At 49.0% G+C, this 18397-nt stretch overlaps 1 protein-coding gene across 2 annotated transcripts in view; it reads right to left on the bottom strand.

Annotated features, from left to right (window-relative positions):
• MANBA (mannosidase beta) overlaps positions 1-18397 on the bottom strand; it is a 144106-nt gene that overhangs the window by 45907 nt on the left and 79802 nt on the right. The window contains exon 8 of one of the 2 annotated variants that reach the window (XM_063918299.1): positions 5241-5392. The exons of the other annotated variant lie outside the window; for it this stretch is intronic. Within the exon in view, the coding sequence (XP_063774369.1) occupies positions 5241-5392 (152 nt within the window). The remainder of the gene's footprint in view (positions 1-5240; positions 5393-18397) is intronic. 2 annotated transcript variants of the gene reach the window in all.

Below are 18397 nucleotides of genomic sequence, written 5' to 3'. Positions count from 1 at the left end.
CACTACAGCAATAACCCAAATTTTTTGGTAACAATAATTATGTACCAGTATTGCAGACAATCCGCACTTGGGATGGGCGCCCAGCATCCACTACGGACTACGAGAAATAGAATTATCGGTAAGTAAATTCTTATTTTCTCTGACGTCCTAGTGGATGCTGGGAACTCCGTAAGGACCATGGGGATTATACCAAAGCTCCCAAAACGGGCGGGAGAGTGCGGATGACTCTGCAGCACCCAATGAGAGAACTCCCGGTCCTCCTCAGTCAGGGTATCAAATTTGTAGAATTTTACAAACGTATTTGCTCCTGACCAAGTAACTGCTCGGCAAAGTTGTAAAGCCGAGACCCCTTGGCAGCTGCCCAAGATGAGCCCACCTTCCTTGTGGAGTGGGCATTTACAGATTTTTGGCTGTGGCAGGCCTGCCACAGAATGTGCAAGCTGAATTGTACTACAAATCCAACGAGCAATAGTCTGCTTAGAAGCAGGAGCACCCAGCTAGTTGGGTGCATACAGGATAAACAGCAAGTCAGATTTCCTGACTCCAGCCGTCCTGGAAACATATATTTTCCGGGTCCTGACAACGTCTAGCAACTTGGAGTCCCCCAAGTCCCTAGTAGCCGCAGGCACCACAATAGGTTTGGTTCAGGTGAACGCTGAAACCACCTTAGGGAGAAACTGAGGACGAGTCCTCAATTCCGCCCTGTCCGAATGGAAACTCAGATAAGGGCTTTTACAGGATAAAGCCACCAATTCTGACACGCGCCTGGCCCAGGCCATAGCCAACAGCATGACCACTGTTTCTGTGAGATATTTTAACTCCACAGATTTAAGTGGGTCAAACCAATGTGACTTTTGGAACCCAAAAACCACCTTGAGATCCCAAAGTGCCACTGAAGGCACAAAAGGAGTCTGTATATGCAGTACCCCTTTAACAAACGTCTGAACTTCAGGGACTGAAGCTAGTTCTTTTTTGGAAGAAAATCGACAGAGCCGAAATTTGAACCTTAATGGACCCCAATTTCAGGCCCATAGATACTCCTGTTTGCAGGAAATGTAGGAATCGACCCAGTTGAATTTCCTCCGTCGAGCCTTACTGGCCTCGCACCACGCAACATATTTTCGCCAAATGCGGTGATAATGTTTTTCGGTTACATCCTTCCCGGCCTTGATCAGGATAGGGATGACTTCATCCGGAATGCCTTTTTTCTTCAGGATCCGGCGTTCAACCGCCATGCCGTCAACGCAGCCGCGGCAAGTCTTGGAACAGACAAGGTCCCCGCTGAAGCAGGTCCCTTCTTAGAGGTAGAGGCCACGGATCCTCCGTGAGCATCTCTTGAAGTTCCGGTTACCAAGTCCTTCTTGGCCAATCCGGAGCCACTAATATAGTGCTTACTCCTCTCCATCTTATCAATCTCAGTACCTTGGGTATGAGAGGCAGAGGAGGGAACCCATACACTGATTGGTACACCCACGGTGTTACCAGAGCATCTACAGCTATTGCCTGAGGGTCCCTTGACCTGGCGCAATACCTGTCGAGTTTTTCCCAACGGTTTATAATCATGTGGATGACTTCTGGGTGAAGTCCCTACTCTCCCGGGTGGAGGTCGTGCTGAGGAAATCTGCTTCCCAGTTGTCCACTCCCGGAATGAAAACTGCTGACAGTGCTATCACATGGTTTTTCGCCCAGCGAAGAATCCTTGCAGCTTCTGCCATTGCCCTCCTGCTTCTTGTGGCACCCTGTCTGTTTACGTGGGTGACTGCCGTAATGTTGTCCGACTGGAACAACACCGGCTGACCTTGAAGCAGAGGTCTTGCTAAGCTTAGAGCATTGTAAATGGCCCTTAGCTTCAGGATATTTATGTGAAGTGATGTCTCCAGGCTTGACCATAAGCCCTGGATATTCCTTCCCTGTGTGACTGCTCCCCAGCCTCGCAGGCTGGCATCCGTGGTCACCAGGATCCAGTCCTGAATGCCGAATCTGCGGCCCTCTAGAAGATGAGCACTCTGCAACCACCACAGGAGGGATACCCTTGTCCCTGGTGACAGGGTTATCCGCTGATGCATCTGAAGATGCGACCCGGACCATTTGTCCAGTAGGTTCCACTGGAAAGTCTTGCGTGGAATCTGCCGAATGGGATTGCTTCGTAGGAAGCCACCATTTTTACCCAGAACCCTTGTGCATTGATGCACTGAGACTTGGTTTGGTTTTAGGAGGTTCCTGACTAGCTCGGATAACTCCCTGGCTTTTTCCTCCGGGAGAAACACCTTCTTTCTGGACTGTGTCCAGGATCATCCCTAGGAACAGAAGACAAGTCGTCGGAACCAGCTGCGAATCTGGAATATTGAGAATCCAATCGTGCTGCCGCAACACTACCTGAGATAGTGCTACACCGATCTCCAACTGTTCCCTGGATCTTACCCTTATCAGGGAATCGTCCAAGTAAAGGATAACTAAATATTCCCTTCCTTTGAAGGAATATCATCATTTCGGTCATCACTTCAGTAAAGACCCGGGGTGCCGTGGACCCTCCCTACGGCAGCGTCTGAACTGATAGTGACAGTTCTGTACCATAACCTGAGATACCCTTGGTGAGAAGGGTAAATTTTGACATGAAGGTAAGCATCCTTGATGTCCCGAGACATCATGTAGTCCCCTTCTTCCAGGTTTGCAATCACTGCTCTGAGTGACTCAATTTTGAATTTGAACCTCTGTATGTAAGTGTTCAAAGATTTTAGATTTTAAAATCGGTCTCACCGAGCCGTCTGGCTTCGGTACCACAATAGTGTGGAATAATACCCCGTTCCCTGTTGCAGGAGGGGTACCCTAATTATCACCTGCTGGGAATACAGCTTGTGAATGGCTTCCAAAACTGCCTCCCTGTCAGCGGGAGACGTCGGTAAAACAGACTTTTTGGAAACGGCGAGGGGAATACGTCTCGAATTCCAATTTTGTACCCCTGAGATAACACCTGAAGGATCCCGGGGTCTACTTGCGAGTGAGCCCACTGCGCACTGAAATTCACTGAGAACGGGCCCCCACCGTGCCTGAACTTGTAAAGCCCTAGCGTCATACTGAGGGCTTGGCAGAGGCGGAAAAGGGTTTCTGTTCCTGGGAACTGGCTGATCTCTGCAGCCATTTTCCTCTCCCTCTGTCACGAGCAGAAAAGAGGAACCCTTTTGTCCGCTTGCCAACCAGGACTGCGCCTGATAATACGGCGTCTTATTTTGAGAGGCGACCTAGGGTACATCCCCTTTTTTTTTTTAAGGCAATACTTCCAAATGCCGTTTGGAATCCCTGACCACTTTACTGGTAGAATACAACGCACTTATACTTGATGCCAGTCGGTAAATATTCCGCTGTGCATCATGCATATATAGAAATGCATCTTTTAATTGCTCTATAGGCAATAATATACTGTCCTTATCTAGGATATCAATATTTCCAGTCAGGGAATCCGACCACGCCAACCCAGCACTGCACATCCAGGCTGAGGCGATTGCTGGTCGCAGTATAACACTAGTATGTGTGTAAATACATTTTAGGATACACTCCTGCTTTTTATCAGCAGGATCCTTAAGGGCGGCCATCTCAAGAGAGGGTAGAGCCCTTGTTCTTACAAGCGTGTGAGCGCCTTATCCCCTGTAGGGGGTGTTTCCCAACGCACCCTAACCTCTGGCGGGAAAAGGTATACTGCCAATAACTTTTTAGAATTATCAATTGTTATCGGGGGGAAACCCACGCATCATCACACACCTCATTTTATTTTTCAGATTTAGGAAAACTACAGGAAGTTTTTCCTCACCAAACATAATACCCCTTTTTTTGGTGGTATTCATATTATCAGAAAAGTGTAAACATTTTCCATTGCATCAATCATGCAATGAGTGGCCCTATTAGAAATCACGGTTGTCTCTTCACCCTCGACACAGGAGTCAGTATCCGTGTCGGCGTCTGTATCTGAGGTAACGGGCGCTTTAGAGCCCCTGTATGAGACGTCTGGACATGCACAAGCTGAGTAGCCGGCTGTCTCATGTCAACCACTGTCTTTTATACAAAGCTGACACTGTCACGCAATTTCAACAGTACATCCACTCAGGTGTCGACCCCCTAGGGGGTGACAACACTATTACAGACACTCTACTCCGTCTCCACATCATTTTTCTCCTCATACATGTCGACACAAACGTACCGACACACAGCACACACACAGGGAATGCTCTGATAGAGGACAGGACCCACTAGCCCTTTGGGGAGACAGAGGGAGAGTTTGCCAGCACACACCAGAGCGCTATATATATATATATAGGGATAACCTTATATAAGTGTTTTTCCCTTTATAGCTGCTGTATTGTTTATACTGCGCCTAATTTGTGCCCCCCTCTCTTTTTTAACCCCTTTCTGTAGTGTAGTGACTGCAGGGGAGAGCCAGGGAGCTTCCCTCCAACTGAGCTGTGAGGGAAAATGGCGCCAGTGTGCTGAGGAGATAGGCTCCGCCCCTTTCTCTGCGTCCTTATCATCCGTTTTTCTGTATGTTTTGGCAGGGGTTAAATGCATCCATATAGCCCAGGAGTTATATGTGATGCATTTATTTTAGCCATATAAGGTTTTTATCGATTTATTGCGTCTCAGGGCGCTGCCCCCCCAGCGCCCTGCACCCTCAGTGACCGGAGTGTGAAGTGTGCTGAGAGCAATGGCGCACAGCTGCGGTGCTGTGCGCTACCTTATCTGAAGACAGGATCGTCTTCTGCCGCCGATTTCACCGGACCTCTTCGCTCTTCTGGCTCTGTAATGGGGCCGGCGGCGCGGCTCCGGGACCCATCCAGGCTGAACCTGTGATCGTCCCTCTGGAGCTAATGTCCAGTAGCCTAAGAAACCCGATCCACTCTGCACGCAGGTGAGTCTGTTTCTTCTCCCCTTAGTCCCACGATGCAGTGAGCCTGTTGCCAGCAGGTCTCACTGAAAATAATAAACCTAAACTAAAACTTTCACGAAGAGCTCAGGAGAGCCCCTAGTGTGCACCCTTCTCGTCGGGCACAGCAATCTAACTGAGGCTTGGAGGAGGGTCATAGGGGGAGGAGCCAGTGCACACCAGGTGATCCTAAAGCTTTCTTTAGATGTGCCCAGACTCCTGCGGAGCCGCTATTCCCCATGGTCCTTACGGAGTTCCCAGCATCCACTAGGACGTCAGAGAAACAGTGTATAGTGTGTGTTTACCTATTCCAGATTATAATACCTACTTGTCAGAGCTCACTTTATCTTGGAAAGCGTCAGCTGGTATCCAGTTGGATCCTTTCAGGAAAATGGGGATACCATTAATCTTCATGTAGAAGGAGAGACCAGCAGAGCCAGTGATTGGCTCCTCAATGAGCTCCACTGTACGAAAATAAATCTGTACACAGAAGAAACCAAACAGCTCTTTATTTTAAGAGTGAAAAAATAAGAATTTACTTACCGATAATTCTATTTCTCGTAGTCCGTAGTGGATGCTGGGGACTCCGTCAGGACCATGGGGAACAGCGGCTCCGCAGGAGACAGGGCACAAAAGCAAGCTTTTAGGATCACATGGTGTGTACTGGCTCCTCCCCCTATGACCCTCCTCCAAGCCTCAGTTAGGTACTGTGCCCGGACGAGCGTACACAATAAGGAAGGATCTTGAATCCCGGGTAAGACTCATACCAGCCACACCAATCACACCGTACAACTTGTGATCTGAACCCAGTTAACAGTATGATAACAAAGAAGTAGCCTCTTAAAAAAGATGGCTCACAACAATAATAACCCGATTTTTGTAACAATAACTATGTACAAGTAATGCAGACAATCCGCACTTGGGATGGGCGCCCAGCATCCACTACGGACTACGAGAAATAGAATTATCGGTAAGTAAATTCTTATTTTCTCTAACGTCCTAGTGGATGCTGGGGACTCCGTCAGGACCATGGGGATTATACCAAAGCTCCCAAACGGGCGGGAGAGTGCGGATGACTCTGCAGCACCGAATGAGAGAACTCCAAGTCCTCTTTAGCCAGAGTATCAAATTTGTAAAATTTTACAAACGTGTTCTCCCCTGACCACGTAGCTGCTCGGCAAAGTTGTAATGCCGAGACCCCTCGGGCAGCCGCCCAAGATGAGCCCACCTTCCTTGTGGAGTGGGCTTTTACAGTTTTAGGCTGTGGCAGGCCTGCCACAGAATGTGCAAGTTGAATTGTGCTACAGATCCAACGAGCAATCGTCTGCTTAGACGCAGGAGCACCCATCTTGTTGGGTGCATACAAGATAAACAACGAGTCAGATTTTCTGACTCCAGCTGTCCTTGAAATATATATTTTCAATGCTCTGACAACGTCCAGTAACTTGGAGTCCTCCAAGTCGCTAGTAGCCGCAGGCACCACAATAGGCTGGTTCAAGTGAAAAGCCGAAACCACCTTAGGGAGAAAAATAAGAATTTACTTACCGATAATTCTATTTCTCGGAGTCCGTAGTGGATGCTGGGGTTCCTGAAAGGACCATGGGGAATAGCGGCTCCGCAGGAGACAGGGCACAAAAGTAAAGCTTTCCGATCAGGTGGTGTGCACTGGCTCCTCCCCCTATGACCCTCCTCCAAGCCAGTTAGGTACTGTGCCCGGACGAGCGTACACAATAAGGGAGGAATTTTGAATCCCGGGTAAGACTCATACCAGCCACACCAATCACACCGTACAACTTGTGATCTAAACCCAGTTAACAGTATGATAACAGCGGAGCCTCTGAAAAGATGGCTCACAACAATAATAACCCGATTTTTGTAACTATGTACAAGTATTGCAGATAATCCGCACTTGGGATGGGCGCCCAGCATCCACTACGGACTCCGAGAAATAGAATTATCGGTAAGTAAATTCTTATTTTCTCTATCGTCCTAGTGGATGCTGGGGTTCCTGAAAGGACCATGGGGATTATACCAAAGCTCCCAAACGGGCGGGAGAGTGCGGATGACTCTGCAGCACCGAATGAGAGAACTCCAGGTCCTCCTTAGCCAGGGTATCAAATTTGTAGAATTTAGCAAACGTGTTTGCCCCTGACCAAGTAGCTGCTCGGCAAAGTTGTAAAGCCGAGACCCCTCGGGCAGCCGCCCAAGATGAGCCCACCTTCCTTGTGGAATGGGCATTTACAGATTTTGGCTGTGGCAGGCCTGCCACAGAATGTGCAAGCTGAATTGTATTACACATCCAACTAGTAATAGTCTGCTTAGAAGCAAGAGCACCCAGTTTGTTGGGTGCATACAGGATAACAGCAAGTCAGTTTTCCTGACTCCAGCCGTCCTGGAACATATTTTCAGGGCCCTGACAACATCTAGCAACTTGGAGTCCTCCAAGTCCCTAGTAGGTGCAAGGCACCACAATAAGCTGGTTCAGGTGAAACACTGACACCACCTTAGGGAGAGAACTGGGGACGAGTCCGCAGCTCTGCCCTGTCCGAATGGACAAACAGATATGGGCTTTTTTTGAGAAAAAACCACCAATTTGACACTCGCCTGGTCCAGGCCAGGGCCAAGAGCATGGTCACTTTTCATGTGAGATGCTTCAAATCTACAGATTTGACTGGTTTTAAACCAATGTGATTTGAGGAATCCCAGAACTACGTTGAGATCCCACAGTGCCACTGGAGGCACAAAAGGGGGTTGTATATGCAATACTCCCTTGACAAACTTCTGGACTTCAGGAACTGAAGCCAATTCTTTCTGGAAGAAAATCGACAGGGCCGAAATTTGAACCTTAATGGACCCCAATTTGAGGCCCATAGACACTCCTGTTTGCAGGAAATGCAGGAAACGACCGAGTTGAAATTTCTTTGTGGGGCCTTCCTGGCCTCACACCACGTAACATATTTTCGCCACATGTGGTGATAATGTTGTGCGGTCACCTCCTTACTGGCTTTGACCAGGGTAGGAATGACCTCTTCCGGAATGCCTTTTTCCCTTAGGATCCGGCTTTCCACCGCCATGCCGACAAACGCAGCTGCGGTAAGTCTTGGAACAGACATGGTACTTGCTGAAGCAAGTCCCTTCTTAGCGGCAGAGGCCATAAGACCTCTGTAAGCATCTCTTGAAGTTCCGGGTACCAAGTCCTTCTTGGCCAATCCGGAGCCATGAGTATAGTTCTTACTCCTCTACGTCTTATAATTCTCAGCACCTTAGGTATGAGAAGCAGAGGAGGGAACACATACACCGACTGGTACACCCACGGTGTTACCAGAACGTCCACAGCTATTGCCTGAGGGTCTCTTGACCTGGCGCAATACCTGTCCCGTTTTTTGTTCAGACGGGACGCCATCATGTCTACCTTTGGTATTTCCCAACGGTTTACAATCATGTGGAAAAAACTTCCCGATGAAGTTTCCACTCTCCCGGGTGGAGGTCGTGCCTGCTGAGGAAGTCTGCTTCCCAGTTTCCATTCCCGGGATGAAACACTGCTGACAGTGCTATCACATGATTTTCCGCCCAGCGAAAAGTCCTTGCAGTTTTTGCCATTGCCCTCCTGCTTCTTGTGTCGCCCTGTCTGTTTACGTGGGCGACTGCCGTGATGTTTTTCCCACTGGATCAATACCGGCTGACCTTGAAGCAGAGGTCTTGCTAAGCTTAGAGCATTATAAATTTACCCTTAGCTCCAGTATATTTATGTGGAGAAAAGTCTCCAGACTTGATCACACTCCCTGGAAATTTTTATTCCTTGTGTGACTGCTCCCCAGCCTCTCGGGCTGGGCTCCGTGGTCACCAGCATCCAATCCTGAATGCCGAATCTGCGGCCCTCTAGAAGATGAGCACTCTATAACCACCACAGGAGAGACACCCTTGTCCTTGGATATAGGGTTATCCGCTGATGCATCTGAAGATGCGATCCGGGCCATTTGTCCAGCAGATCCCACTGAAAAGTTCTTGCGTGAAATCTGCCGAATGGAATTGCTTCGTAGGAAGCCACCATTTTTACCAGGACCCTTGTGCAATGATGCACTGTTTTTAGGAGGTTCCTGACTAGCTCTGATAACTCCCTGGCATTCTCTTCCGGGAGAAACACCTTTTTCTGGACTGTGTCCAGAATCATCCCTAGGCACAGCAGACGTGTCGTCGGATCAGCTGCGATTTTGGAATATTTAGAATCCACCCGTGCTGTTGTAGCAGTATCCGAGATAGTGCTACTCCGACCTCCAACTGTTCCCTGGACTATGCCCTTATCAGGAGATCGTCCAAGTAAGGGATACTTAAGACGCCTTTTCTTCGAAGAAGAATCATCATTTCGGCCATTACCTTGGTAAAGACCCGGGGTGCCGTGGACAATCCAAACGGCAGCGTCTGAAACTGATAGTGACAGTTCTGCACCACGAACCTGAGGTACCTTAGTGAGAAGGGCAAATTTGGGACATAGAGGTAAGCATCCCTGATGTCCCGGGACACTATATAGTCCTCTTCTTCCTGGTTCGTTATCACTGCTCTGAGTGACTCCATCTTGATTTGAACCTTTGTAAGTGTTCAAAAAAAATTTTTAGAATAAGTCTCACCTAGCCTTCTGGCTTCAGTACCACAATATAGTGTGGAATAATACCCCTTTTCTTGTAGTGGGAGGGGTAATTTAGTTATCACCTGCTGGGAAAACAGCTTGTGAATTTTTTCCCATACTGCCTCCTTGTCGGAGGGAGACCTTGGTAAAGCAGACTTCAGGAGCCTGCGAAGGGGAAACCTCTCGACCTTCCAATCTGTACCCCTGGGATACTACTTGTAGGATCCAGGGGTCCTGTACGGTCTCAGCGCCATGCTGAGAACTTGTCAGAAGCGGTGGAACGCTTCTGTTCCTGGGAATGGGCTGCCTGCTGCAGTCTTCTTCCCTTTCCTCTATCCCTGGGCAGATATGATCTTATAGGGACGAGAGGACTGAGGCTGAAAAGACGGTGTCTTTTTCTGCAGAGATGTGACTTAGGGTAAAAAACGGTGGATTTTCCAGCAGTTGCCGTGGCCACCAGGTCCGATGGACCGACCCCAAATAACTCCTCTTCCTTTATACGGCAATACACCTTTGTGCCGTTTGGAATCTGCATCACCTGACCACTGTCGTGTCCATAACATCTTTTGGCAGTTATGGACATCGCATTTACTCATGATGCCAGAGTGCAAATATCCCTCTGTGCATCTCGCATATATAGAAATGCATCCTTTAAATGCTCTATAGTCAATAAAATACTGTCCCTGTCAAGGGTATCAATATTTTTAGTCAGGGAATCCGACCAAGCCACCCCAGCTCTGCACATCCAGGCTGAGGCGATCGCTGGTCGCAGTATAACACCAGTATGTGTGTATATACTTTTTATGATATTTTTCCAGCCTCCTGTCAGCTGGTCCTTGAGGACGGCCCTATCTATAGACGGTACCGCCACTTGTTTTGATAAGCGTGTGAGCGCCTTATCCACCTTAAGGGGTGTTTCCCAACGCGCCCTAACTTCTGGCGGGAAAGGGTATACCGCCCATAATTTTCTATCGGGGGGAACCCACGCATCATCACACACTTTATTTAATTTATCTGATTCAGGAAAAACTATGGTAGTTTTTTCACATCCCACATAATACCCTCTTTTGTGGTACTTGTAGTATCAGAAATATGTAACACCTCCTTCATTGCCTTTAACGTGTGGCCCTAATAAGGAATACGTTTGTTTATTCACCGTCGACACTGGATTCAGTGTCCCTGTCTGTGTCTGTGTCGACCGACTAAAGTAAACGGGCGTTTTAAAAACCCCTGACGGTGTTTTTGAGACGTCTGGACCGGTACTAATTGTTTGTCGGCCGTCTCATGTCGTCAACCGACCTTGCAGCGTGTTGACATTATCACGTAATTTCCTAAATAAGCCATCCATTCCGGTGTCGACTCCCTAGAGAGTGACATCACCATTACAGGCAATTGCTCCGCCTCCTCACCAACATCGTCCTCCTACATGTCGACACACACGTACCGACACACAGCACACACACAGGGAATGCTCTGATAGAGGACAGGACCCACTAGCCCTTTGGAGAGACAGAGGGAGAGTTTGCCAGCACACACCAAAAACGCTATAATTATATAGGGACAACCTTATATAAGTGTTTTCCCATATAGCATCTTAATATATATAAGCATATCGCCAAATTAGTGCCCCCCCTCTCTGTTTTAACCCTGTTTCTGTAGTGCAGTGCAGGGGAGAGCCTGGGAGCCTTCCCTCCAGCCTTTCTGTGAGGGAAAATGGCGCTGTGTGCTGAGGAGATAGGCCCCGCCCCTTTTTCGGCGGCCTCGTCTCCCGCTCTTAACGGATTCTGGCAGGGGTTAAATATCTCCATATAGCCTCCGGAGGCTATATGTGAGGTATTTTTAGCCAAAATAGGTATTCATTTGCCTCCCAGGGCGCCCCCCTCCCAGCGCCCTGCACCCTCAGTGACTGCCGTGTGAAGTGTGCTGAGAGGAAAATGGCGCACAGCTGCAGTGCTGTGCGCTACCTTTAGAAGACTGAGGAGTCTTCTGCCGCCGATTCTGGACCTCTTCTTACTTCAGCATCTGCAAGGGGGCCGGCGGCGCGGCTCCGGTGACCATCCAGGCTGTACCTGTGATCGTCCCTCTGGAGCTGATGTCCAGTAGCCAAGAAGCCAATCCATCCTGCACGCAGGTGAGTTCACTTCTTCTCCCCTCTGTCCCTCGTTGCAGTGATCCTGTTGCCAGCAGGACTCACTGTAAAGTAAAAAACCTAAGCTAAACTTTCTCTAAGCAGCTCTTTAGGAGAGCCACCTAGAATTGCACCCTTCTCGGCCGGGCACAAAAATCTAACTGGCTTGGAGGAGGGTCATAGGGGGAGGAGCCAGTGCACACCACCTGATCGGAAAGCTTTACTTTTGTGCCCTGTCTCCTGCGGAGCCGCTATTCCCCATGGTCCTTTCAGGAACCCCAGCATCCACTAGGACGATAGAGAAATGAGGACGTGTCCGCAGTTCTGCCCTGTCCGAATGGAAAATCAGATATGGGCTTTTGTACGATAAAGCCGCCAACTCTGAAACTCTCCTGGCTGAAGCCAGGGCCAATAGCATGGTTACTTTCCATGTAAGATACTTCAAATCTACCGATTTGAGAGGCTCAAACCAATGAGATTTGAGAAATTCCAAAACTACGTTTAGATCCCACGGTGCCACTGGAGGCACAATTGGGGGTTGTATATGTAGTACACCCTTGACAAAAGTTTGTACTTCAGGCACTGAAGCCAATTCTTTCTGGAAGAAGATTGATAAGGCCGAAATTTGAACTTTAATAGACCCCAATTTGAGGCCCACAGACAATCCTGCCTGCAGGAAATGTAGGAATCGACCCAATTGAAATTCTTCCGTTGGGGCCTTCTTGGCCTCACACCACGCAACATATTTTCTCCAAATGCGGTGATAATGTTGTGCGGTCACTTCCTTCCTAGCTTTAATCAAGGTAGGAATAACTTCCTCTGGAATGCCCTTTTCTTTTAGAATCCGGCGTTCAACCGCCATGCCGTCAAACGCAGTCGCGGTAAGTCTTGGAACATACAAGGTCCCTGCTGAAGCAGATCCCTTCTTAGAGGTAGAGGCCACGGATCTTCCATGAGCATCTCTTGAAGTTCCGGATACCAAGTTCTTCTTGGCCAATCCGGAGCCACTAGTATTGTTCTTACTCCCCTTTTCCGTATAATTCTCAGTACCTTTGGTATGAGAGGCAGAGGAGGAAACACATACACTGACTGGTACACCCACGGTGTTACCAGAGCGTCCACAGCTATTGCCTGAGGGTCTCTTGACCTGGCGCAATATCTGTCCAGTTTTTTGTTGAGGCGAGACGCCATCATGTCCACCTTTGGTTTTTCCCAATGGTTCACAATCATGTGGAAAACTTCCGGATGAAGTCCCCACTCTCCCGGGTGAAGGTCGTGTCTGCTGAGGAAGTCTGCTTCCCAGTTGTCCACTCCCGGGATGAACACTGCTGACAGTGCTATGACATGATTTTCCGCCCAGCGAAGAATCCTTGCAGCTTCTGTCATTGCTCTTCTGCTTCTCGTGCCGCCTTGTCTGTTTACGTGGGCGACTGCCGTGATGTTGTCCGACTGGATCAACACCGGCTGACCCTGAAGCAGCGGTTTCGCCAAGCTTAGAGCATTGTAGATCGCTCTTAGCTCTAGTATATTTATGTGAAGAGACGTCTCCAGGTTTGACCATACACCCTGGAAGTTTCTTCCCTGTGTGACTGCTCCCCAGCCCCGTAAGCTGGCATCCGTAGTCACCAGGACCCAGTCCTGTATGCCGAACCTGCGGCCCTCTAACAGATGGGCACTCTGCAACCACCACAGGAGAGACAACCTTGTCCTTGGTGACAGTGTTATCCGCTGATGCATGTGCAGATGCGATCCGGACCATTTGTCCAGCAGATCCCACTGAAATATTCGTGCATGGAATCTGCCGAATGGAATTGCTTCGTAAGAAGCCACCATCTTTCCCAGGACTCTTGTGCATTGATGTACTGACACATTTCCTGGTTTTAGGAGGTTCCTGACAAGTTCGGATAACTCCCTTGCTTTCTCCTCCGGGAGAAACACCTTTTTCTGAACCGTGTCCAGAATCATTCCCAGGAACAGCAGACGTGTTGTCGGGGACAATTGAGATTTTGGAAGATTCAGAATCCACCCGTGTTGTTGAAGCACTACTTGGGTTAGTGCTACACCGACTTCCAGCTGTTCTCTGGACTTTGCCCTTATCAGGAGATCGTCCAAGTAAGGGATAATTAATACGCCTTTTCTTCGTAGAAGAACCATCATTTCGGTCATTACCTTGGTAAAGACCCGAGGTGCCGTGGACAAACCAAACGGCAGCGTTTGAAACTGATAATGACAGTCTTGTATCACGAACCTGAGATACCCTTGGTGTGAGGGGTAAATTGGGACATGCAGATAAGCATCTTTTATGTCCAGGGACACCATGAAGTCCCCTTCTTCCAGATTCGCTATCACTGCTCTTAGTGACTCCATCTTGAACTTGAATTTCTGTATGTACAGGTTCAAGGATTTCAGATTTAGAATAGGTCTTACCGAACCGTCCGGCTTCGGTACCACAAATAGTGTGGAATAATACCCCTTTCCCTGTTGTAGGAGGGGTACCTTGACTATCACCTGCTGAGAATACAGCTTGTGAATGGCTTCCAATACCGTCGCCCTTTCTGAGGGAGACGTTGGTAAAGCAGACTTTAGGAAACGGCGAGGGGGAGATCTTTCGAATTTCAACATGTAACCCTGAGATACTATCTGCAGGATCCACGGGTCCACCTGTGAGCGAGCCCACTGATTGCTGAAAATCTTTAGTCGACCCCCCACCGCTCCTGAGTCCGCTTGTAAAGCCCCAGCGTCATGCTGATGGCTTTGTAGAACCCGGGGCGGGCTTCTGGTCCTGGGCAGGGGCTGCTTGCTGCCCTCTCTTACCCTTTCCTCTGCCTCGTGGCAGATAAGACTGTCCTTTTGCCCGCTTGTTTTTATAGGAGCGAAAGGACTGCGGCTGAAAAGACAGTGTCTTTTTCTGTTGGGAGGGGGTCTGAGGTAAAAAAGTGGATTTGCCGGCAGTTGCCGTGACCACCAGATCCGATAGACCAACCCCAAATAATTCCTCTCCTTTATATGGCAATACTTCCATATGCCTTTTGGAATCCGCATCACCTGACCACTGTCGCGTCCATAAACTTCTTCTGGCAGATATGGACATCGCACTTACTCTCGATGCCAGAGTGCAAACATCCCTCTGAGCATCTCGCATATAAAGAAACGCATCCTTTAATTGCTCTAGAGTCAATAAAATACTGTCCCTATCCAGGGTATCAATATTTTCAGTCAGGGAATCCAACCACACTACCCCAGCACTGCACATCCAGGCTGAGGCTATTGCTGGTCGGAGTATAACACCAGTATGCGTGTATATACTCTTCAGGGTAGTTTCCAGCCTCCTATCTGCTGGATCCTTGAGGGCGGCCGTATCTGGAGACGGCAACGCCACTTGTTTTGATAAATGTGTGAGCGCTTTATCCACCCTAGGGGGTGTTTCCCAGCGCGCCCTAACCTCTGGTGGGAAAGGGTATAATGCCAATAACTTCTTAGAAATTAGCAGTTTTCTATCTGGGTTAACCCACGCTTCATCACACACGTCATTCAATTCCTCTGATTCTGGAAAAGCTACAGGTAGTTTTTTTACCCCCCACATAATACCCCTTTTTGAGGTACCTGCAGTATCAGAGATCTGCAAAGCCTCCTTCATTGCCGTGATCATATAACGTGTGGCCCTATTGGAAAATACGTTTGTTTCTTCACCGTCGACACTAGATTCATCTGTGTCGGTACCTGTGTCGACTGACTGAGGTAAGGGACGTTTTACAGCCCCTGACGGTGTCTGAGACGCCTGAGCAGGTACTAACTGGTTTTCCGGCCGTCTCATTTCGTCAACTGACTTTTGTAATGTACTAACATTATCACGTAATTCCATAATTAAAGCCATCCATTCCGGTGTCGACTCCCTAGGGGGTGACATCACCATTACCGGCAATTGCTCCGCCTCCACACCAACATCGTCCTCATACATGTCGACACACACTTACCGACACACAGCAGACACACAGGGAATGCTCTTATCGAAGACAGGACCCCACTAGCCCTTTGGGGAGACAGAGGGAGAGTTTGCCAGCACACACCAAAAGCGCTATAAAATATATATATAAACAACCCTAAAAGGTGTTGTTTTTGTTATATGCGCTTTAAATATATAAATATCGCCAAAATATGCCCCCCTTCTCTTTGTTACCCTGTTTCTGTAGTGCAGTGCAGGGGAGAGTCCTGGGAGCCTTCCTCACAGCGGAGCTGAGCAGGAAAATGGCGCTGTGTGCTGAGGAGAATAAGCCCCGCCCCCTATCCGGCGGGCTTTTCTCCCGGGTTTTGAGATATCTGGCCTGGGTTAAATACATACATATAGCCTCAATGGCTATATGTGATGTATTCTTTGCCATCAAAGGTATTAAATATTGCTGCCCAGGGCGCCCCCAGCAGCGCCCTGCACCCTCCGTGACCGTTCAGTGTGAAGTGTGTAGCAACAATGGCGCACAGCTGCAGTGCTGTGCGCTACCTTCATGAAGGCTGAAGAGCCTTCTGCCGCCTGTTTCCGGACCCTCGATCTTCAGCATCTGTAAGGGGGATCGGCGGCGCGGCTCCGGGACGAACCCCAGGGTGACCTGTGTTCCGACTCCCTCTGAAGCTATGTCCAGTAGCCTAAGACTCCAATCCATCCTGCACGCAGGTGAGTTGAAAATCTCTCCCCTAAGTCCCTCGATGCAGTGAGCCTGTTGCCAGCAGGACTCACTGAAAATAATAAACCTAAAAACTTTTTCTAAGCAGCTCTTTAGGAGAGCCACCTAGATTGCACCCTGCTCGGACGGGCACAAAAACCTAACTGAGGCTTGGAGGAGGGTCATAGGGGGAGGAGCCAGTACACACCATGTGATCCTAAAAGCTTGCTTTTGTGCCCTGTCTCCTGCGGAGCCGCTGTTCCCCATGGTCCTGACGGAGTCCCCAGCATCCACTAGGACGTTAGAGAAAAGAATCTGTAATTGATAAATGAATCATTGTCCGCTACTTAGCCTACACTACAGTCACTGGCATTGCCAGGGGGGAGTGCTGGGGGAGCGACCTCTCACCAAGGTATAGAGCAGTGTCTACTTGGCACATACAATATGCAGGTCCATGTGGTTCCGAGATCATGGCAGATGTCAAGATGTTGCGATGCTGAATTTCAAAGACTGGAAGAGCCATGAGTGTCGGCACTGCAAAGGACTGGAGTGCAGGCAGACAGGACTGGAGAATGGCATGCACGAGGTAAGTTAAAGTGCATGTGTGCATGTGTGTTGAAAGCAGGGTACTAAACAGAAACTGGGGAGAGGGAGATATAATAATACAAAGCATAGAGAATGGGGGGGAAGCTCGGTACAGGACATACAGATGGGGTTGTGGAGGCATACTACAAATGCATAGAAATGGGTGGTGTACACAACAGAACATACAGATGAAGGAAGGGCAAGAGCACACTGCAGAAATTGTTTTTATGGGCGTACAATACGGATCAAACAGCTGAGGCGCGGAGAGCACAATACAGCAAGGATATTCAACATACAGACCTCCTGCTGCTGTGGAACTACACATCCCAGCATGCCCTGCTGCAGTTGTAGCATCTATAGATTGCAAGCATGCGAGCAGGGCCTTCCTACCTCTATGTCTGTCTGTTTTTGCCCAGTTTAGTTCTATAACTGTTGTTCTAATTGTAAAGCGCAGCAGAATATGCTGCGCTATATAAGAAACTGCTAATAAATAAATAAATAAATAAATAAATAAATAAATAGCATGCTGGGATGCCTAATTCCCCAGTAGCTGAAGAGCTGCATGTTTAATACCCCTGCAATACATGATATACAGATTGAGGGAGCACAATACAGATCGAGAAGGGGCACAATATTGGACATACAGTACAGGTTAGGGGGAGCACAAAACCTGACATTCCAATGGTACATGCAGGGAGGGTTTTCAAGTACCCAGTAACCCCCCTGATGGATCAATTTTTTTTGTGCTGCTTACTGCTGTCCCGAAGCAACCAATCTTGGCCTAGCCCCCTCGCTGCATAAGATCACTTAAGAAAACTGCAGCACCGGGGGGTCTGCTGGCCTGTCTGATAGTGTCGGGGTCTATTGGCCTGTGCTGGGTGGCCTGCTGGCCCGTCTGATGGTGCAACGGGTCTGCTGGCCTGTGCTGGGTGGCCCGCTGGCCTGTCTGATGGCACCGGGGGGTCTGCTGGCCTGTGCTGGGTGTCTGATGGCCTGTCTGATGGCACCAGGGGGTCTGCTGGCCGGCCGCTGGCCTGTCTGATGGCACCAGGGGGTCTGCTGGCCTGTGCTGGATGGCCCACTGGCATGCCTGATGTCTGCTGGCCTGTGTTGGGTAGCCCACTGGCCTGTCTGATGGCACCGGGGGGGTCTGCTGGCCTGTGTTGGGTAGCCCACTGGCCTGTCTGATGGCACCGGGGGGTCTGCTGGCCTGTGCTGGGGGACCGCTGGCCTGTCAGATGGTGCTGGGGACCAGCTGTGTGCTGTATATAGACAATATGTTACTGTGATTTCCTACTTTTGTACAGAGTGTTGATCCCTTTTAATATACCTGTTATCATAATCTTATAAGGAAATATATGTTGAAATTGCTGTTTATAGTGGGTTTGGGTGCACCGATGGGCGTGTGAGTGTGGTGCTGGATGATGCATTTCCATTTGCTCAAATAATCATGTTATACTGAAAGCACACACTGATATTATCTGCCCGGGAGA

Source organism: Pseudophryne corroboree, chromosome 1 (assembly GCF_028390025.1).
Source record: "Pseudophryne corroboree isolate aPseCor3 chromosome 1, aPseCor3.hap2, whole genome shotgun sequence".
NCBI lineage: Eukaryota > Metazoa > Chordata > Amphibia > Anura > Myobatrachidae > Pseudophryne > Pseudophryne corroboree.
The sequence above is the reverse complement of the archived record's forward strand: the minus strand, read 5'-3'. Positions and strand labels throughout refer to the sequence as shown.